This window comes from Emys orbicularis, chromosome 15 (genome assembly GCF_028017835.1).
Source record: "Emys orbicularis isolate rEmyOrb1 chromosome 15, rEmyOrb1.hap1, whole genome shotgun sequence".
Classification (NCBI taxonomy): domain Eukaryota; kingdom Metazoa; phylum Chordata; order Testudines; family Emydidae; genus Emys; species Emys orbicularis.
In genome coordinates this window covers 17,957,310-17,980,290 of record NC_088697.1, presented here as the reverse complement: position 1 = coordinate 17,980,290, position 22,981 = coordinate 17,957,310, and the positions used below count along the sequence as shown (strand labels likewise).

At 50.4% G+C, this 22,981-nt stretch overlaps 1 protein-coding gene across 1 annotated transcript in view; it reads right to left on the bottom strand.

Annotated features, from left to right (window-relative positions):
* The window catches only part of DDX25 (DEAD-box helicase 25), a 41,502-nt gene extending 19,481 nt beyond the window's left edge, over positions 1 to 22,021 (bottom strand). Inside the window, exons 1-5 of the mRNA XM_065417031.1 lie at positions 21,960 to 22,021; positions 18,155 to 18,257; positions 1,939 to 2,053; positions 1,431 to 1,608; positions 230 to 467 (exon numbers count right to left, since the gene is read on the bottom strand). Coding sequence (XP_065273103.1) covers positions 230 to 467; positions 1,431 to 1,608; positions 1,939 to 2,053; positions 18,155 to 18,257; positions 21,960 to 22,021 — 696 coding nt within the window. The remainder of the gene's footprint in view (positions 1 to 229; positions 468 to 1,430; positions 1,609 to 1,938; positions 2,054 to 18,154; positions 18,258 to 21,959) is intronic.
* Positions 22,022 to 22,981: the final 960 nt, after the last annotated feature.

Genomic DNA, 22,981 nt, shown 5'->3' with positions numbered 1-22,981 from the left:
GAGTTGTAGGAGTCTGGAGGAAGGGTGTGTGTAGTGTAGAGGAACAATTGTTGAGCAGTATTCCTCAAATTACACCCCACTGATAAAAGCCCTCTTGCACTGTCCATAAGAAAACTCCTTACTCTGTTGATATCAGCATTGAAAGATGGGTCATTTTTTACTGTAATTTCTATGAAAACAGTAATGTGGCTCTTTTACTGCATGAGTAACAGCGACAGGAGAGCTTTACCTGACAGAAGATGATAGCCTGGCCAACGGTGATGCTCCCATAGATATTACACAGGGCCTTGTATTTATCTTGTTTATTCTCACACAAAAAGTAGTACTGCCTGATATTGGTCAAGGTCATCTCCTCTCGGCGGAGTTTAATTATGTTGGGGTCAGGGATGATCTGCTCAGCAAACCGCAACACGGCATCCTCAAAGGTTGCTGAGAAGAGGAGCATCTGACAATGCTGTGGTAATGTTCTAGAAGAGAAAGGCTAGTAAATTGTGTGGTGTTTTTATCGGATAACAGCCTCAAGCCACAATACCTTCACATTCCTGTGCCAACACTCCTTTCCTTATGATTACGAATTTTTTCCATCCGTTACAGGGATCGTCTAAGGTGACAAGTGGTTTATCACAGTGTGATATCTCCATGCAATCAAGTTACATGGAAGTAGTTGAGATCCATCAACAGAACAGATCATAACAGCCCTGCTGTAATGTTAAACAAGCTCTTAGGGTATGTCTACACTGCATCTGGCAGCAAGCCTCCCAGCCTGGGTCCACTGACTTGTGTTAGCAGGGCTCATGTTAGCACACTAAAAGTAACGGTGTGGACGTTGCTTTGAAACTGTGGCATGGGTTGTTGCTCACGCTCTCAAGCGTGAGGGAGATGGGGGGGCCTGATAATGCACATAAAGCCATGTTAATTTTAGATCGAGTTTATAAGATCAGCAGATAAAACAGTAGTGCTCATGTAGGCTTCCAAGTCAAAGGTTCATGAAATGGGAAATTTCCAGCACTCTTTCCTTTAACATTCAAAGGAATTCTTCATCTCAACTGTAAGAGAATTTGGAGGGTTCCAGGCTGATTTTAAACACAACTTTAAACAAGGGTGCTTGAGAAGCCAATTTTTTTTCCGATTTCCTTTTGACCAAATGCTCTGAAAGTACCAAATCTGAAGCCACATCCATAGGAAGTGCGTATAAATAAGGAAGGTAGACTCAACCACTTTTTTAGTCATGCTTTAAGGAGGTTTCTCTCTAGCTTCCCCTTCAAGTACATCTGACAAGGACAGTATTATGTAGTGTTTTTTCAGCAGTGGTTTAGCTAAAACTATTACTCAGAGATATAAATTGATTTGCAAGTTAAAACAGAGAATTTTGAAAACTAAACCACTATTTACTCTGCCTTCAGCATTCAGATGGCTAACTAAAGTATTACCTCTGAATGCGGACACTCTGGTCTAAGAAGCCCTGTGTGTCAATCATAACATCCGCTTCATCCAGCACAAACACAGAGATCTTCTTCACATCCAGCAGCTTCAATTTGAAACACCAATCTAGGACAGTCCCTGGCGTTCCAATTATTATCTGTTCTTCAATCTTGGTACCTCTTGGAACTGAGAGATGGAGAAGTTACATTAGCCTTTATCTTGCGGGAGAAGGGGGGAAGAGGAGGTTCTGCAGGGTGATCTCCCATCTACATGCAGTCAGTGGCCTGTGCTGCCCACTGCTATGCTGGAACCTCCACATTTATTTATTGACAAATTACATTTGCAGAATTTTAAAATATTGTGTGCAGAATTTTTATTTTTTTGGCACAGAATTCCCTCAGGAGTAAAAATGGGGTCCTCTGTCTTGACTGGGGCCTCTAGAATATAAATGTTACATAATACTAACACTAACATTGATTATTCCTAAATCTACTGAGAAAACTGAATCAAACATACTTCTATTCCCTCGGACAGCATACGCAACTCTGATGTTGACACACAGTTTTCCCATCTTTTCAACCACTTGTCCAGTCTGCACAGCCAGCTCGTAGGTCGGAGCTAAACAGAGACACTTTCAGATAGAGAAGTGAGAAAGACATTATACAACAGCAGATATGGAAGCAGTCTATAAGCTGCATTGTTTAAAATCAAATTAAGCGAATGAAATGGAAGGTGTTGTGCAACTGATGCAGCACTTAGTAAAAATCAGTGCAATAAAATAAATACATTAAACTACCATCCCATCCTATGGGAGTCTCACAGGTCGCACAAGCATCAACCATTTTGGACTCAGCTCCCCTGAAGCTGCAGTGATGGTAGCAGCAGTGAGAAATTTTAGGGGGAAAGGAGACTAGAAACTAGAGAAAGAAATAATGAACATAATAAAAACTCTAGAAATCGCATCAGGAAGAAACAAACCAATGCAGCTCTCCTTGTGCAGAAAAAGATTACCAACTGCACTGAAGCTAAACGTCAGGCCCTCCCCTCCCCACCACACACATACTAATATCTGGCGTACTAACGGATCCATTTGAGGTAGACAGAAGAACTGGAAGAAGAACACATAAATGGTGTTTTCTAATGTCAAGGACAATGAACAGATGTTAAAAGGTTCAAGAGACTGAACAAAAGAGAAGTCTGATCTATATGACATAGGATTGTTCCAGCCTTAAGGCAAAGCAAAACCTTATGGGACATGGTCAAGAAAGTAGTTACATGACAAAGTATCTTGCAAAGCTGTGCTCGCTTCCAGGCTAAGATGTACTGTGTTTTGTAGGAAGATGGCAGCATCTCAACTACTTGCCATGATTCAAAAGCAAAAAAAGTGCAGAGGATGGGGAAGGAATGCTGAACATACTTAAAACAACTAACGTATGTCACAGTTCAGGGCAACTGCTCCAGTATACCCCCTCCGTTGTCCAGCAAGGGCACCCACTCCAAGCTCCGTAGCGGTCACCTCTCTTGGGTGGAGACCTGTGTCTCTGTCCCTCCTGACTGGGGTTTTTCCCCTTTGTAGCCCATTGTTTTTCCCCATTGTTTCCTGGCTACACAGAGAGTTCTCCAGCAAGTCAGACTGCCTAAGCAGGCCTACTCGGCATTCTCCTCAGAGGCTATACACAGCATAACTGCCCACAAGTACACATTACCACATAGCCCTTTCTAGACACACACCTTTATCTTTAAGGTGAAAGCATTACAGAGAAAATATTAAAAACAATAAAAACCTACATGCATGCTGACAGCTTACCAGAGATCACCCCCAACTCCAACAAGGGCTCTGGCAGACGCTCAGTCCTACAAACCTATCCAAGGGTTTTTTCCTGTGGTCACAAGTTCATAACAGCTTCTGCTCTGAACAAGTACACCCATGAATCTGAGAGTCACTCCTTTATACAGCCTATGTCTTTGATCTGCAGAGACCATGAACACATAATCGACCAGACAATGGTTCTCTTCTCTGGGTGTAGCTTCAAAAGGGTGAGTCCAGACATGGGAATTTGCATTCTCCTCTCCCACAGGTATTTCCTAGGAAACCCACCTAACTTCGTTCATCCCAAAAGTGCAGTCTTATTTGGTACATTGTTTAAAATAGTCCTTTGAAACTCAAACACTGCCAGGGGTTTACACTGGCCATGTCTCACCCTAGAGAAGTTGCATGCAATCCCCCAATAACGCAACAACTTTGCCTTTATAATCAATGGACTCCAAAGCTATTTAAACTTAATTTTAAAATATCTTCCAAAGATATTGCAGGAAATTGCCATATCTGTCACATGATTTATGAAAAAGGTATTTAACAATATTACATACATGCTGACCAGCTAGTTAGCTTCTTCATGCAAGTAAATCCATGACACATTCATTACATTATTAGAAAAAACATATGGGAACTGAAACTCAGGTTAAAATGCATGTGAAACCTCTGATTTAGTTGCAAGGGGAGAAGACATTAGAATTACATATATATATTTATTTATTCCCTATCATTCAGAATTTTCCTGGAAGTGTAGTGCAACTTGTTCTATATTTGGGATTTAATTTAACTAATAAGTTTAGCTAGGGTTACCATACGTCCGGGTTTCCCAGGACATGTCCGGGTTTTGGGACTTTAAATAGCCGTCCGGGGGGAATTTGTAAAAAGCTAAAAATGTCCGGGATTTCCACCCGGACGGCTATTTAAAGACCAAAAAGCGGCTGACAGGGCAGCCGCGCCGGATTGAGCTGCTCACTTGGGGCCTCTCCGGCAGCAAAAGCCCCTCCCCCGCAGCTTCATCACGCTGGCAGCGCTGCGCGGGGCATCGGCAGCGCTGCGCGGGGCATAGGCGCCGACTTTAGCTGGCGCCGGTGGGTGCTCGCGCACCCCCCCCCGCTCCCGGCTCCGCCCCCTCCCCGCCCCGCCCCCATTCCAACCCCTTCCCCAAATCCCAGGCCCCACCTCCTCTCCCGGACGCGCCGCTTTTCCCCTCCACCCCGCTCCCTCCCAGACTTTTGCACGGCAAGCCTGGGAGGGAGGGGGGAGAAGCGGAGCACTCAGGGGAGGTGGCAGAGCGGAGGTGAGCTGGGGCAGGGGGGCGCGGGGAGGGCTGCCCGCAGCAGGTAACCCGGGGAGGGGGCGCAGGGGAACCGCTCCCCGCCCCAGCTCACTTCTGCTCCGCCTCTGCCTGCTGCCTTGAGCGCGCCGCTCCACTTCTCACCCCCTTCCTCCCAGGCTTGCCGCCGAACAGATGATTCGAGGCAAGCGGGGGGGTGGGTGGGATGGAGAAGCGGGGCGGCTGCGCGCTCAGGGGACCAGGCAGAGCCGAAGCGGAGGTGAGCTGGGGTGGGGCGGGGCAGGGAGCAGGGGGGTTGGATGGGGCGGGAGTTCCGGGGGGGCCTGTCAGGGGGCGGGGGTGTGGAGAGGGGTTGGAGCAGTCAAGGGACAGGGAGCAGGGGGAGGGTGGTTGGATGGGTTGGGGGTTCGGGGGGGCCTGTCAGGGGGCGGGGGTGTGAGAGGGATGGGGCAGTCAGGGGACAGGGAGGGTTAGATGGGTTGAGGGTTCGGGGGGGGCAGTCAGGGGACAGGCAGCGGTTGGATAGGCGTGGGGGTCCCGGGGATCTGGCGAGGGCGGGGGTGTGGATAGGAGTCAGAACAGTCAGGAGACAGGTAGGGAGTGGGATTCTAGGGGGGCAGTTAGGGTGCAGGGGGTCTCAGGAGGGGGAAGTCGGGGACAAGGATAAGGGAGGCTTAGATAGGGGGTGGGGTCCCGGGGGTGGTTAGGGGCACGGAGCAGGGGGGCGTTGGATGGGTTGGGGGTTCTGTGGGGGGCAGTCAGGGGGCGGGAAGTGTGAGGGAGTGGCTAGGGGGCGGGGCTACACCCCCCCCCGGAGTGTCCTCTTTTTTGAAAGTTCAAATATGGTAACCCTAGTTTAGCCAGCATGGATGAGAACAGTGACTTCACTAAGTGATAGCTCTTTATGATCTGTAACATTACTCTTCCAAGTCTGAGGGAACTGGGATTATTTAGTCTGCAGAAGAGAAGAATGAGGGGGGATTTGATAGCTGCTTTCAACTACGTGAAAGGGGATTCCAAAGAAGATGGATCTAGAGTGTTCTCAGTGGTACCAGATGACAGAACAAGGAATAATGGTCTCAAGTTGCAGTGGGAGAGGTTTAGGTTGGATATTAGGAAAAACTTTTTCACTAGGAGTGTGGTAAAGCACTGGAATGGGTTACCTAGGGAGATGGTGGAATCTCCTTCCTTAGAGGTTTTTAAGGTCAGGCTTGACAAAGCCCTGGCTGGGATGATTTAGTTGGGGATTGGTCCTGCTTTGAGCAGGGAGTTGGACTAGATGACCTCCTGAGGTCCCTTCCAACCCTGATATTCTATGATTCTATGAATGTCCGGCGTGGCAGACATGGTGCAGGAAGGGCTAGACCTCTCGACTTGAGCTGAGGCCCAACTCCCTAACAGAGGTGTTGAGCTGCCCAACACAGGTCTTGGCTCTCCTCCAGCCCTCCCCTTTCCCTTACGGGAAGAGGAGGTTACTCACCCTGTGCAGTAACTGACGTTCTTCGAGATTAGTGTCCCTGTGGGTGCTCCACTTCAGGTCAAGGTGCGTCCCAGCACCTTCGATCGGAGATTTCTACACCAGTACTCCTATGGGCCGTGCACGCGCTGTGTCTGCCTCTCAAGCTGTCAGTGTTTGAATAACACGTGCACGGCCTGGGCTTCTCAGTTCCTCCTCTACAATGGAGTGTGTTCCGAATTCCGAAGTAGAGGGGAGGAGGGCAGGTAGTGGAGCACCCACAGGGACACTCATCTCCAAGAACATCAGTTACTGCACAGGGTGAGTAACCTCCTCTTCTTCGAGAGAGATGTCCCTGTGGGTGCTCCACTTCAGGTGACTTAGGATGATTGGGACTTCGGATCCGGCAAGAAGGCTGTTGACAAGACAGCTCTACCCATTCTGGTGTCGGATGCTGTAGTGTGGATGAGAGCGTAGTGACTGGCGAAGGGAAGGTTCAATGCCCAGGTAGCTGCCTTACATATGTCAGACAGCAGAACATTATGGAGAAAGGCCGTGGAGGTGGAGACAGCTCTAGTAGAGTGTGTCCTAATTGATGTAGGAGAGTGTATTTGCCTCAGTTGGTAACAAAGGCGTATGCAGTCAGCAATCCATTTGGAAAGTCTCTGTGTAGAGATAGCGTTTCCCTGTGAGCACTGAGTAGTGGAGACAAAAAATCAGGGGGGTTTTCTAAACGGTTTTGTTCTATCCAGATAAAAGGACAATGCTCTGCGAAGAGTGTGCACTGCTGTTTCAAAGGCATTAGCGTGAGGTTTTGTGGAAAATGTTGGTAGGTGTATAGGTTCATTGAGGTGAAAGGAAGAGTGTATCTTAGGTAGGAACTTTGGATGCGTGTGGAGTGCGACCTTATCACGGAAGAACGTGGTATATGGAGGGTCTGCCATAAGCACTCCCATTTCTCCTACTCGTCTGGCAGACATGATTGCTATGAGGAAGGCGGTCTTCATGGATAGGTGGAGAAGGGAGCAGGTAGCCATTAGTTCAGAGGGTTTTATCCATCAGAGCTTTGAGGACTAGGTGTAGGTCCCAGGGTGTAGCAGGCAGTTTCACGTCTGGGTATAACGTCTGGGTACCCTACAGGAACCTTTTGGTGATTGGATGGGCAAAGACTGTAGCACTGTCAATCTTATGGTGAAAAGCGGTGATTGCCACGAGGTGGACCTTGAGTGAGCTCATGGAGAGGCCAGATGTTTTAAGGTGTAGCAGGTAATCTAGTATCATTGGGAGTGAGGCAGAAACTGGAGAGGTCTGTTTGTCAGCACACCAAGATGTGAACCGTTTCTATTTATGCAGGTAGGTAGTGTGCGTGTTGTGTGTTCTGCTGTGTAGCAAGACAGTGCGCACTTGGTCCAAACAGGTTAACTCCTCATTAGAGATCCACTGATTAGCCAGGAGACATTGTACGTTGGGGTGAAATAGCTGTCCATGGCGTTGTGATAGGAGGTTGCTGAGCAGGGGAAGGGGGATGGGTGGTTTGACCGACATGCACATGAGAAAGGGATACCACGGTTGTCTGGGCCATGCTGGGACTATGAGAATGATGTTGGCTGTGTCTGTTCTTATTGTGATGGGTTGGATCACAGAACCCCCCTTGGGAGCTGCCACCTGATGTGTTAAGACTACCTTTGCCCCTGCCTTTTTGCCCTGTCAGCTTAGGACTTTAGTGCCCTGCCTGGTTTGAGCCAGACCCGCTAGCCTGCTGCAAACCCAGACCCAGGGTCTGAACCACATCCCCTAACAGCTGTAGGCTTAACTGAAAGCAGCTTACAGAAGTGTTTTTGTCTTTAACACTTAGACGCCCAACTCCCAATGGGGTCTAAACCCAAATAAATCCGTTTTACCTTGTATAAAGCTTATACAGGGTAAACTTATAAATTGTTTGCTCTCTATAACACTGATAGAGAGATATGCACAGCTGTTTGTCCACCCAGGTATTAACACATACTCTGAGTTAATTAATAAGTAAAAAGTAATTTTATTAAATACAGAAAGTAGGAATTAAGTGGTTTTAAGTAGTAACAGACAGAACAAAGTAATTTACCAAGCAAAATAAAATAAAACACGCCAATCTATGTCTAATCAAACTAAATACAGATAATCTCATCCTTAGAGATGCTTTAGTAAGTTTTTTCCTCAGACTGGACACCTTTCAGGCCTGGGCACAATCAGTGGCGTAGCCAGGTTTTAAGAGCAGGGGGAGCAAACATAAAAAAGGCGCCCCCCCCTTGGCTCCTCCTCTAGCCACACACCCCCTTGGCTACGCCTCCGGCTGCTCCACGCCCCCCCCCCTTGGCTGGTTCCTCCGGCCGCGCTGCACCCCCACCCATCGCTCCTCCGGCCACACCACCTCCCCCTTGGACCCATCCCCCGGAGCAGCGCTCGGCAGCGTCCCGGGCCCCCCACCCTCCCAAGGGGCTGTCCTCACACCTCACTTTCGGAGGCATCTTCCTTGAAACCTGGGGAGCTGCTATGCCCACGCCACCCAGGCACCTACCTAACCTACCCCCGCCGCTCCTCCACGGGGCAGCGCGGGGAGGGTGCCGGACCCAGGTGCTCGCCAGCCCCCCTCCCCCCCCCCCACGCCTTGCCCCGAGGGAGAGAGGGACAGCCCGAGGGGCAGGTGCTGGGCCGGTACTCCCGTGTAGTGCTGTGGCCCTGCGGGAAGCCGTAGCTGTGGGCAGTGGGGGCGGCCAGCAGCAGGAGTGGGCCAAGGGGAGCTACGCAGCGGGGCTGCGCCAGCATCGCTATGTTGCTGCCATGAAAGGTGCAGCGGGGAAGGGCGAGCGGCGGTGAGCAACCTCTGCCCCCCCTCCTCCTCCCAGGGCGGCCAAGCGCCCTCTCTCCTCCTCCGCCCCCTCCCCCACCACGGGTGCGCTGAGCCAGGCCGTTCTCAGCGGGGCGGCCGGCAGCACTGAGTCCAGCCAAACGGAGCCTTTCCCTCCAGGCTGCTGCCAAGGCACCCAGCCTCCTCCGCCCTCGCCGCTTCTCCCCCCGGCCGCCGGCCCACCTATTGCAGGGCGGCACGCGCCCAGCCCAGCCCCGCCGCCGCGCATGCTTCCCCTCCCCCCGGCCCGGCCCGAGTGCTCCGGACCTGAACGGGCCCAGCAGCGCAGCCCGTCCCCGCTCTCTACCTGGCCGCCTGGCATGCTCCTCCGGACGCGCCCGCTGCCCCCCCCCCCCATGGCTCCTCCGGCCGTGCTGCCCTTCAGAGAGGAGCGGGCCCCACCCGCTGGCGCCATATAAGGTAACCCCTAAGGCGCCGCTTTTGAAAAATGTGCTGAGGGGAAGCGGCTGCTTCCCCTGCACCCCACTAGCTACGCTACTGGGCACAATTCTTTCCCCTGGTACAGCTCTTGTTCCAGCTCAAGTGGTAGCTAGGGAATTCTTCATGAAGGCTCCCCCTTTGTTCTGTTCCACCCATTTATATATCTTTTGCATAAGGCGGGAATCCTTTGTCCCTCTCTGGGTTCCCACCCCCTCCTTCTCAATGGAAAGACACCAGGTTAAAGATGGATTCCAGTTCAGGTGACATAATCACATGTCACTGTAAGACTTCAAGCCTTCATTCCTCCCAGCCTGACTTACAGGAAGGCTTGCCTGCAAAAAGAGCCATCCACAGTCAATTGTCCTGGTTGATAGGAGCCATCAAGATTCCAAACCACCATTAATGGCCCAAACTTTGCATAATTACAATAGGCCCTCAGAGTTATATTTCATATTTCTAGTTTTAGATACAAAAGTGATACATTTATACAAATAGAATAACCACACTCAGTAAATTATAAGCTTTGTAATAATACCTTACAAAAGACCTTTTGCATAAAGCATATTCCAGTTACATTATATTCACTCATTAGCATATATTTATAAAATCATATAAAGTGCAACGTCACACTTATCTTCTGAATTACTCTGTTCAATAGAGGCATTGGCGGGAATGCATACATGAGAGTTTGGGTCCATGGGAGCATCAAGGCGTCTCCCCGTGAGTGTTTCCCCAGGCCTGCTCTGGAGCAGAATGTCAGGCATTTTTTGTTTGTTGCTGTGGCAAATAGATCCAGTTGGGGATAACCCCAGGTCTGGAAAATGTTGGAAAGAATGGTGTCGTTGAGTTCCCACTCATGCTGTATGGGGAACGATTGGCTGAGCTCCTCTGCGGTGGTGTTCTGAGAACCTGGCAGGTATGAGGCGGAGAGATGGATATTGTGTTGAAGGCACCAGTTCCCAGGGCCGGCTCTAGGCACCAGCAAAGCAAGCAGTTGCTTGGGGCGGCAGATTTGCAAGGGGCGCAAGAATCCAGCATGGGAGCTGAGAACCAACAGGGGGCCCTGGGAGCTGTAGTTCCTTGGTTAGCTCCCTGCCTATACAGCCAGCCCTGGAGCAGGGAAAGAACTACATTTCCCAGCATTCCCTTGGCCACTAGCAACAGGAAAGGGTGGGGGAAGGAATATGGTACTGAAATCTGCAGCTTGCTGTGAATGGTAGGAACAGAGCCAGCTCTAGGTTTTTTGCCGCCCCCCCCCTGCACCCCTGTATTGCCCCAGCCCTAGACTCTCCCCCGCCCACACCCCCTGCTGCCCCAGCTCTGGCCCCCACCTGCACTCCCCTGTTGCCCCAGCCTTGGGCTCTTCCCTCCCCCTGCACCTCCTGCCGCCCCAGCTCTGGGCTCTCCCCCAAAGAAGGAATTGGGGGGACTAAATGGACGGTGCACCTCTCTATCTGAAGCCTAGCAAGGGAGGTATGTGGATCTCACTAGAATTTAAAATGAAAAGTAAGGGAGGGGAGGCTCTGGACCTGGGCAGCTTTAGATACAGTACCAGGCACTTAGGAGGATTTCCACTTCTGAGCCATGGAAGCAGAAATTGACTTTTCCTTTCCAGATATAGCTAATATTCAGAAAGGGAATCTAGCACCTGCCTTCCAGATTTGAACACCCTCAAAATTCAGGAGTGCTCAAGCTCAATTTGGGCAGCTGTTACTTCATTTCCCCCAAATCAAATATACTGATCCACTGTAACTTGCTGTAGAAAAAGTAGAATAAATTGAGCAAGAAATGCTTCCCAGTGGTTATTAGGACTGGAATTGCTATTTTCAACAGCCATTGCTTGGTTGTTGTTTTTTTTAAGTTTTAGTTTTATTTGTTTAAAAGGAAGACCATGATAGTGCATTCCCCATAGAAACAAAGAATGGAACAAAAGAATAATAAAGGCACCTCAACTTTTCCTCATTTATGTAGGACAGTCTTATAATATGCATCCAGATATCCTCCAGTCACACAAGCTGAAAATTGTTCCACTTTACTGCAGTTCTGTAACCATATGGGAACCAATCCTATCTGTGTTCTGTGCACATCCAAAATTCCTGCTGAATGACCCGCCCTGGGAGCGAGTTACCAGTGACCCAGGGCTGGGGCGGCAGGAGGGTGCAGTTGGGGGAAAGCCCAGGGCTGGGGTGGGGGGCAGCCCAAAATTGTTTTGTTTGGGGCAGCAAAAAACCTAGAGCCGGCCCTGCCAGTTCCAAAGTTTTACTGCCTCTGTGCAGAGGGAGTGGGACTGGGCTCCCCCTGTCTGTTGTCATACATGCATGATTCGAATTCGGCAGTTTTGGATGATGGGAAGGAAATGGAGGCAGGCATTGCGTATGGCCCTGAGCGCTAGCAAATTTATGTGAAGCTTGGTTTCCGAAGCAGACCAGAGGCCCTGAGTGGTGAGGTGGCCCATGTGTGCTCCCCATCCTGTGAGGGAGGCATCTGTAGTGATGGTAATTGAAGGGGGATCTTGTTGGAAGGGAATCCTGGTACAGAGATTGATGGGAGAGGTCCACCACAGAAATGAGTCCTTGACTTTCTGGGGCATAGTTAGTAACTTGTTTAGCCTGTGCGTGTTTGGTTTGTATACCATGGCTAGCCAACCCTGAAGGCATCACATGTACAGGCGAGCATTTGCGACCACAAATGTACAAGCGGCCATGTGTCCTAAGAGCTGAAGGGAGTCTCGGACTGTAGTCTGTGAGCTGGCATGTATCTGGGTAATAAGAGTGCCCATTGTGTGGAACCTGTCCTGGGGAAGAGATGCAAGACCAGTGGTGGAATCAAGGTGGGCACCGATGAAGTCAATTTGTTGGGTAGGTTGTAAGGTAGATTTGTTTTTGTTTATTTGCAGACCTAAGGTGCGGAAGCAGTGAAGGGTTGTAAAAGTTAAATGGTTCGTTTCTAATTGAGTGGGGAACTTGAGGAGACAATCGTCCAGGTAAGGAAAAATGAGAATCCCTTTTTCCCCTGAGATGTGCTATTACAACTGCTAGCACCTTCGAGAAGACATGTGGTGCGGTGGAGAGGCCAAATGGGAGGACTCTGTATTGGTAGTGTTGCACTCCCACGGCAAATCTGAGGAAAGGTTGATGGGCAGGGTGGATAGAGACATGGAAATATGCATCTTGGAGGTTGAGGGTTGAAAACCAATCTCCATGCTCCAGCGTCCAAATTATCACTGGGAGAGTAACGATCCTGAATTTCTGTTTCTTGATTAACTTGTTCAAACGTCGAAGATCGAGGCTAGGGCGCCATCTGCCGTTTTTCTATTCCGTCAAGAAGTAGTGGGAGTAAAACCCTTTCCCTCTGTGTTGAGGGGGTACCTCCTCTATTGCTCCAAGATGCATGAGGTGTTGTACCTCCTGACGGAGCAATTGTTTGTGAGAGGGGTCCCTGAAGAGGGATGTGGTGGGAGGGGGGGCGGGAGGTAAAGAGAGGAAGGGGATGGCATAACCTGATCTGATAATTTCCGGGACCCATCTGTCAGTAGTGATGGTTTCCCAGTTGGCAAGGAACGGACGCAAACAGTGTCCAAAGAAATGGGTGGTTCGAGTTGGTGCTGGAGAAGGTGCGACGTTTTCTATACCCTCGACCAAGACTTCAAATTTGTTTATTTGGGTTAGGAGGGTGGGGTGCTGTTGTTTGCGGAGGGCGAGGTCGTAGGTTCATGGGTCTATGTTGTTGTTGCATATCATATTGCCTTAAAGGTGGATGTTGCACAAAGGTATGGTAACGCGGTCCTTGGTATGGCTGATATCTATATTGTCTCTTCTTTGTGACAGGTGTTTGGATGCCTAAGGATCGGAGTGTGGCACGTGAGTCCTTCATGGAGTGAAGGACCTCATTGGTCGTAGAGGCGAAGAACTTGTCCTCATCAAAGGGAAGATCTTTGACAGTGTTCTGTATCTCCTTGGGAAAGGAGGAAGAAGCAAACCATGAGGCACGCCGCATGACAATGACCATGGCTGTGGATCTCGCCGCTGCATCTGCAGCATCGAGGGCGGCTTGAAGACCTGTCCGAGAGATCAATTGGCCCTCGGACACCACTGCTTTAAATTGTTGTCATTTATCTTCCGACACATCATCAATAAATTGCATTACTTTAGCATAATTTTTGTGGTCATATTTTGCTTAGAGTGCCGCATAGTTCGCTACTCTAAATTGCAAAGTGGAAGAGGAATACACTTTGCGCCCAGAGTCCAGTCTCTTTTTATCTTTGTCAGATGGGGTGGATCTGAAGTGTTGGTATTTATTTTTCTGGTTGGCCGCATCAACCACTAGAGAATTAGGTGAGGGGTGTGTAAATAGAAATTCAGAACCCTTAGACGGGACAAAATATTTGCAGTCCAATCTCTTGCTGGGGGGGGGGGGGGGTTATCGTGGCCGGGGTCTGCCAGATAGTTTTAGCAGGTTCCATAATGGCCCCATTAATTGGTAGGGCTATTTTGGAGGAGGTCGTAGCTTGCAAGATGTTGGTAAGCTCGTGGTGTGTTTCAGGTACCTCCTCCAGGGTAATCTTGTGCTCCTCTGCTACTCTGTGAAACAATTCTTGAAAGTGAGCGAGCTCATCAGTAGCGGGAGGTGGTGGGGGTACCATGGCATCTTGTGGTGGTATCGCTGTAGAAGAGGGTGCAGGGCAGTATCCTCTGCAGGCGGGACGGCCACTTCAGGTCTTATCTGGGTTTCAGTGTAAGCTGGCAGTGGGGAGGGTCTGACAACTTTCCTCCGGGCAGCCCGGGGAACACCTGAGTGTGTTGTGGTGTAGTTCCATGAACCCCCGTGTGGCCATTGCCCCGGGAGGGGCATAGATGGTCCCATCCAGGGATTGCCATACCAGCGTGGGTAGCCGGTAGGATATGGAGACTGCGTTGTAATGTGTCTCCCAGTTGCAGGGGAAATATTGAGAGGAAAACATCTGTTCATCATATTCCTCTTCCTCCTCCTCATCTGAGAGGATTGAAGCAGTAGGGGACTACTGAAGGTAGGGTGCTGAAGGTCTCAGTGATAGATTAGTGCCGAGAAGAGGAGACTCAGGGGCATGGGACACCCTTAATTCCCCTGGATGTAAAAATTGAGGTGGAGCTGACTGACAAGGGGCTGGTGTAGATGGTGGAGGCAGAGTCTGCTGGGGCATCTGCTGATGCACCGAAGGGTGTCCCGGGGGTGCAAGCTGCCTCAGAGGAGTAGGTGCCCCTGAGGTAGGCACTGTTAGGGAGGCTGGAGACATCAGGAGGCTCGTTGCCGGGAGCATTGGCTGCAAAAGCGGCGCCACATGATCAAAGGATGGTGCCGCAGCTGCCGCTTGTATTCTTGGCACCGTACTGACTGAGGTGGCCGAGGAAGAGCTGAAAGAGGCGGGCAACTGAAAGCCCTGAGCCTTGGCACCGGGTAGTGGGGCAGCCGACTCACAGTCGGTGCCTGAGGTGCCTGCCGAGTCAAAGGTACTAAGCCGCGGAGCGGCGGTTGCCGGAGACAGGAGAGCCGGTTTAGACTTCTACCCTGAGGAGCGGCCCGAGGGGGGAGGAAGTTGGCCATTTTTTTGCTTTGCCTTTGTCTCTGGAGGGTGTCACAGAGGTTTGCTGGCCAGGATCAGATGCAAGTCTGAGGGAGTTTTCCAACAGGAGAATTTTAAGTCTGAACTCCGTCCTTGCAGGTCTGCGCTTTCAGCTTGGTACAGTGGATGCATTTTGGGGGTACATGAGACTCCCCCAAACAGCATACACACTGCGAATGACCATCCGAGATGGGGATGGCATCCTTACAGGAGGCACATCTCTTGAAGCCTGGGGAGCCAGGCATGTCCGTAACCGCCGAGGTTTTTTTTTTAATTTTTATAAATAAATAAATAAATAAATAAATAAATAAATAAATAAATAAAACACACACACACACACACACACACAGCTAATGTATCTTACCTAAATATTAACTGTAATGACTAAAACTGTCTAAATAAACTAACAAACTAACTAGCTAAATCACAAAGAGCACGGCTGAACTCCATCTCTAGCCGGGGACGGTAGAGAAGGAACTGAGGAGCCCGGGCTGTGCACGCGCTATTCAAACACTGACAGCTAGAGAGGCAGGCACAGCGCGTGCGCAGCCCATGGGGTACTGCTGTTGAAATCTCCGATCGAAGGCACTGGGACGCACCTTGACCTGAAGTGGAGCACCCACAGGGACATCTCTTCCCCTCACAGTCCTCTTCGGTTTCTTGGCCGGAGCTGGGGAGGGGGAATCAGTGCCAGCTTGTAGATGGCACCAGTGGGGCGCTCCGCACGGACACTGCAGTGTTCGGGGCCAAGTCAGACCTCTACTACAGTGCCGGGGTCAGCACCGACTCCATCAGGAGCGCCCTGAGACATTTGTGTCTCTCCTTTTTTGTTCGGGGTTTAAATGATTTACAGATGCGACACTTGTCGCTGACGTGTCCTTCACCTAGAACAGGGGTTCTCACAACAAATTTTTTGGTGGCCTCAGAATGCGGCCACCAACTCTTGCTGGTGGCGGCCACCAACTCTTGCTGGTGGCGGCCACCAACTCTTGCTGGTGGCGGCCACCAACTCTTGCTGGTGGCGGCCACCAACTCTTGCTGGTGGCGGCCACCAACTCTTGCTGGTGGCGGCCACCAACTCTTGCTGGTGGCGGCCACCAACTCTTGCTGGTGGCGGCCACCAACTCTTGCTGGTGGCGGCCACCAACTCTTGCTGGTGGCGGCCACCAACTCTTGCTGGTGGCGGCCACCAACTCTTGCTGGTGGCGGCCACCAACTCTTGCTGGTGGCGGCCACCAACTCTTGCTGGTGGCGGCCACCAACTCTTGCTGGTGGCGGCCACCCTAACAATTTTTCCTAAAATACTTAATTAACTTTAGGAAAAACAAATAAATATGCACATATACATGTCCAAATCATTGTAATTTATCCATGTAGGGTTTTTTTTTTTGCAGACTCAATAAAAACAATGTACAGTTGCCTATTCTTTACTGGACCTAAACAGAATAGCAACACAAATAAGGTGCTCTGAATGTTCTTGTCTTTTTTCTTGTTTCTTTTGCCCCCCCCCCTTTTTTTTTTAAGACTTGCTAGCTGACAAGTGATATTTGTATGTTTGTTAATATCACTTTTCACAGCAGACTTACTCAGCCCCGGCAAGCCCGGGGACAAATTAAGCCCTGGATGGGGAGGTGGCTACAGAGGCAGTGGGGGCCAGGGGCAATGGGACATCCAGGGGATAGGGCCCGAAATCCCGTGGCTGGAGCCCGCCGTCTGCCACCCCAGGGCTGAAGCCCAACTACACCACCCGCGGGAACGTGGAGAACTCACTAACTGCCTGCTCCTCCAGCTTGTATTTCTCCAGAGAGGGGCAGGGCCCAACCACTGCTGGTGGCCCCTGGGGAGGGGCTGCTGCTTTGCCCACCCCTCTCTCCCAAATTACTGCCCAGGAGGCTGTGGCTGCAAGAAAAGCCCCTGGTGGCCACATCTGAGAAACGCTGCCTTGACACCTTAAACAACTAACCTGCGGGTCACTGATGGGCATAGGCTGCTTACAACGATCACATGGCTTAAAGCCTGGGGACCCGGGCATGCCCCGTCCCTAGGTTAAGTCCCGTCCAGGACCAACTAACCAGAACTAACACTAAGAGAACTATTAACTATATACAACTATTTTACAGGAAAACATTCATGAAAAACACTGAACAAAGCAAAATGCTAGCCGAAGCAGCAGAAGTTCCAGCACCGACACTGGCAGCAAGAAGGAACTGAGGGTGGGGGGAGCCGGCGGCGCCCCTTATACCGCGCCATTTGCGTGCCTCTCCAGGGGGCGCCAGAGCCGGTCCCCTACGGATACCACTGAGGGGAAAATGTCCAGCACTGGTGCATGTGGCGAGCACACACACCTAATATGGAATGGAAACGAGCAAGCACTCAAAGAAGAACTCAATAGTGACACTTGAGCCGATAAGAATATTCATGTGAACAAGAATTTTAATTATAAAATAAACTACAGAAAAGAGCTATCATAAACTCACAGTAATTGCTCTTCAAACATCTCTGTTTTCTCAAAACTTAAATGCAAAGTATTTCAAACCTGTTCTAAAGCCACAATTAGTAAATATGCATGCTATATTTGTAAGTTATACTTTTAGATGGAGCTTTCAAAATTAATCTGAAACCATTCAACAGTGTTCTGCTCTATAATGCAAACAACTTAAGATGTAAACCCATTTTTGTTACAAAGCGCATCCAGACCAACAGCCTATATATCAAGTTCCAAAGTGACTGAACAACCAAGATATTTTACATAAAGGACAGAGGTTAGACTGGAAGTGCTGGCATATCACAAATATAGCAGCATCACAAAACCCAAAAAGAAAATAAAAACACTCAACATGAAACCTAATTCATTTTTTTAAAATGGAGTTAAAAGTAATTTCAAGTACCTATGTCTCCCTCTACAATCATATCTTCCTATTTTAAAATAAAAGTTTGTCCCCTGTAATTGCATGACAGGTCCAAACAAACAGGGGAAACCGACTACACGGATGAAGCAGTGAAAAATAATATATATATATATATATATATATATATATATATATATATATATATATATATATAGTGCTGTCACACAAAGAAAATGGAAAAGAAAAGTCATTTAACTTTCCCACTACAGTGACCATAGATGGTACAAGTAACAGTAGCAATACATTCAAACTGTGACTTTAAGCGGTTTCCCTTTAAGAAAGACAATATATTGCTATTCCTCCCAGATCACCTTAACTTTTTACCAGTATTACCTGGGGGAATTTTTCAGCACCATTAACTCTGCTCAGCATGGCCAAGACAAAAGCTGCAGTTTTTCCTGTCCCTGACTGGCTCTGTGCTAGAAGATTTTGGGGTCTGCAAAACAATAAAAATTTACTCAGTTATGCATAGGTTTTATAATTGCAAAAACATTTGTAGTGTTGTTAAATGTACATGGTGTTCTCCAAACAGAGGGTGTGTGCACATGGGGGGGATTATATACAAAAAGGGATTGCCTCGAGAGGTAGATTATAAAAACAGAAAGAAGATGACAGGACATGTGTCCCAGGTACATGCAGCACAACACAAGGCACAAAACAGAATGTGAGAGACAGAGGAGTAAGGGAAGAGACTTGGGATAAGTACAGGAGGAAGTCAGAACAGAGATTCAGGTGGGTGGGAGATTACTCAGGACCTGAAAGAAAGGATGAGTATCTCAAACTGGATATTATGAGAGACAGGAAGCCAGTGGAGGGTTGATGACTACTCCTGGTGGAATTCTGTGCCACTGCATGTGTGCCGAATTCATGTCCCCCACAGATTTCTTTGCTTCCCCACAGAAAAATGACTGACAGGGAAGTCACAAGAGTCCCCTGCAGCACGAGTGCATTGTTTCAGGCACCCGGAGAAGCCAGCAGAGAGGTAAATCACTGGGAGGGAGGGGCTGGGGATGCCGCGGCCAGTGGCTTCTACCCTGTGCCAGGCTCAGCTACTAGTCTTGACTGGGCTGGGGAGGACGGGACTTCCTCTTCCCCTACAAGGAGCGGCTAGGGCTGGGTCAGACCCACCCCCAGAAACCTCTCCAGCTGCAGGAAACGCCGCACCTCCCCCCACCCGCTTCTTGCCCCCATTGCTCCTCAGCCATGGGGGGGTGGGGAAGGGTCACTGTATGGGGAGCTGCTCTCCCATCCAGCCAACTCCCATGCATCCAGACCCACCTCATACCCAGATTGCACTGCCAAGCCTCATCCCCTGCACCAAGAACCTCCCCACTGACTCCCCTGAACCTGAACCAACACCCGACAAGCCTCACCCTCTGCATCCGGAGCCCCCCTGCACCCAGACTCCCCCCCCGCGCCGAGCCCCACCTCCCTGCATTTGGACCCCACCCCTGCACCCAGACCGCCCTCCACAGTCAAATCCTCACCCCACCCCACCTGCACCACCCTGACTAGCCTCCCACACCCAGACTCCCACCCTACTGAACCGCACCCTACCAAGCCAGCATCTGGACCCCCTACCCCCCCCACACCCCCCGCTGAGCTCCAACCACCTTTACCTGGACTGACCTGGACACATAGAGCACCTGTGGATACAGATTAACATGGCTACCCCTCTGATACTTGACCTGGACACCCCTGCAGAGTCCCACTGTGATTGCACCCAGAAACACCCCCCCCAAAAAGCCCGTTCATCCAGATCTCCCTTGCACCCGGACCCCCCACCAAGCCACCCGCACCCAGATCGCCCCACACAGAACCCTATTACCCCACACCTCGATCTCCCTACACTAAGCGCTCCCCCCATACTTGGATCCTGCTAGGCTGAGCCTGTCTGCCTACATCTAGTGTGCTTGGCATGGAGGGGAAGAGCCCAGGGGTGTTTTTTTGGACAGTCCCAGTCCTTGCGTTGTATCAGGTCGGGTGCAACTTTACCACCGAGTCCATGTCCGTGGGAGGGCAGGCACAGGGTGATCTACCTCTGTGCAGTCAGTGGCTGTGCTCCCCACTGCATGCTGGAGCCTCCACATTTATTTATTGACAAATTTGTTGACATAATTTTGTATAATTTTAAAATAGTGTGCAGAATTTTAATTTTTTTGGCCCAGAATACCCTCAGGAGTAGATGACACAGTCAAAGCAGGATGAGAGGAAGATTATGTTGTCAGCAGCATTTTGGACAGGCTAGAGGATGGGAAAAGGTGATAGGCAGAACGGTCAAATAGGAGAGGGTTATAGTGGTCAAAGTGAGAAATGGGCAGATTTTGGAGATATCAAGAAGATAATGACAAGTGTTTAGACTCCTGATGTGGAGAGAAGGAAAGAGTTAATGTCTAACTGAGATCGTGGGTCTGGGAGGGTCAGCTGACTCAGGCTTGTAGGGCTCAGGTTCTGGCTCTGGGGCTGAAAAACTGCTGTGTAAACATTCCGGCCCAGGCTGGAGCCCGAGCTGTGGGACCCCTGCATGGGTGGAGAGTCCCAGAGCTCAGGCTCCAACCCGAGGCTGAACATCCACACAGTGATATTTATCTCCATAGCCTGAGCCCCACAAGCCCAAATCAGATGACCTGGGCCAGCCACGGCCTTGCTGCAGGGCTTTTATTTCCATGTAGACATACCTGGGACAGCCAGCAGCTGGAGACTATGCAGGCAGGCAGGGGGACCTGAACAACTCTGTGAGGCTCTGGCCAGCTCCACACGGCAAGGCCCCAGGACAGAGCAGCACCTCCATCCCCTGACTCACCTCAGCAGGCCACCCACCTCTCTGGGTTGGCGGTGGAGAGGGACATGCAACCAAAAATTGTAACTAAAAGGAGGGCCTCAGCTCAAAAAGTTTGAAAACCCCTTAAGGTGTAGGGAGGGGGGAGCTAGAGGCTGTGTGCTGCTGGCAGGGGTGTAGCTCCAGGTACAGGCAGCGGGTAGGTAGGGGCTATGTGCCAGGAGGACTGTAGCTCAGGCTGCAGGGAGGGGCTGTGTCCGAGGGGATATTGCTGCTGCGAGGCCAGGCTGTGCAGGCAGCCTGCATGGGGAAACTGACCTGGCCACGTAGAGCACCTGGTGTCACTGCTCCCCCATCACCGCCCAAACATTCCTCCGCGCTCCCCTAGGGGGGCTTGGGCCTGTCCTGCGCAGCAGGGCTTGCTTGGGGAGGGAGCAGGGCCAAATGGAAGGCAGAAATCTGTCCCCCCTCCCCCCGTGTGTCACCCAAAGCTTGCAATTTGTGGGAGGGCAATGCCCCTCCCCCCCCCCACTCCTCTCCAAACTACTCCATGGGAAAAACTGAATGGAATCTAGTGTGACACCAAGACATAAGGAGTCAGGGAAGGAGATTAAGCATTGCAGGTATGATCAGCCAGGGAGAAGGAGAACCAGAAGCATTGGAAGAGTCTGGGGGAGACATGGGGGGGCTTGCCCTCCCAAACTGCAATGCCATAAGCAGAGGGGGGCAGCTCCACACACACCCCTCCGATACCCCACTCCAGGTCAGAGGCGGGAAGCTGGAGCCAGGCAGTGCAGGGTGGCTGCTGCTCTGGCTGGTGCCACGGAGGCTCCCCCCTCCTCCTCCTCCTGCTGGTGCTCCTCAGCTCTCAGCCCCCTTTGACTGCTCATACAGCTGGTAAGAGCTGCCTGGGCAGGGGAACTCAGCTGCAGGACTGGAAGAGCCCTCTGGGAACAGCGACCACAGGGGGGGCCCTCCCAGCACGGGGCCCTCCCAGCACAAAGCCCTAAGCTATCCTCTGCCTGCACCCTGAGCTACCCCCGGTTATCCGCTCCCTGCACCCTGAGTGGTTTTCAAACTTTTTGAGTTGCCCCCCCAACACACACACTGAGTTATAATTTTTTATTGCACCCTACTCCTCCCTCAAACCCAGACAGGCTGGGTGGACTGCTGAGGTGAGTTGGGGTGGAGGTGGCGCTCCCTCTTCGGGCCCCTCCATGTGGAGCTGGCCCTGCTATGCCAGGCCCTGCCCCCCCAAATATAGAAGTCAAACCATGCCTATGACCAGAATGGCAGAAATATGAAAATAATGAACAAATGCAAATAGCATGTTTTACACCTTGTTTTGCAAGTACTCACGGGTCAGCCAGCATCATAGGAAGCGCTGTCTCCTGTATCTTGGATGGTCTGTTGAAACCCATTTCATAAATCCCCTGTAATAACTCTTTCTTCCTGTCAAACCAGGAAAAAATCAAACTATTTACAAGCAAGTGATGAGATGCCCTAGGACAGTGCTTTCAAAATGTTTTAGGCTGCATACTCCTTTCCAAAGAATGTAGTCTACCGTGTACCCTCATCTGAGATATGGTCATAACATACCTATGATTAGATTTCCAAATCCTACTAAATAAAATGTGTTACGGGATTTTTCTCATGTCTTTTTCTCCAGTCCAGGAACTTGAGTAGGACATTCAGGCATGTGAAATTACTGATAAAAGAGTATTTGTAACAAAAACAAGGTTTATTAAAAGCCAAGAGAAAATGGAGTTAAAACAAAAGCAATGGTTAGCTTAACCTATCTAGCTGAACTGGATAGGACATTCTCAGTTGAGTCAGAGGAAAAAAGATCTTAATGTCTAAAAAGCAAGACCTGTTCTGTCTGACAGTCTCTTCTCAGAGTCAGCCCCTGCTGTCAAGTCCAGAGAGATAGATAGGGTACCCCAACCACAATCCAGGGTTGCCACCCTACCTTCCAAACCAGTTTTATCCAATTACTCACACACTCAGGGTATGTCTACACTACGACATTAGATCGAATTAATAGAAGCCGGTTTTATAGAAATCGGTTGTATACAGCCGATTGTGTGTGTCCCCACATAAAATGCTCTAAGTGCATTACGTCGGCGGACCGCGTCCACAGTACCGAGGCTAGCGTCGACTTCCGGCGCATTGCACTATGGGTAGCTATCCCACAGTTCCCGCAGTCTCCAGCGCCCATTGGAATTATGGGTTGAGATCCCAACGCCCGAATGATGCAAAACAGTGCCGCGGGGGGTTCTGGGTACATGTCGTCAGGCCCCTCCCCCTCCGTCACAGCAACGGCAGACAATAGATTCGCGCCTTTTTACCTGGGTTACCTGTGCAGACAACATACCACAGCA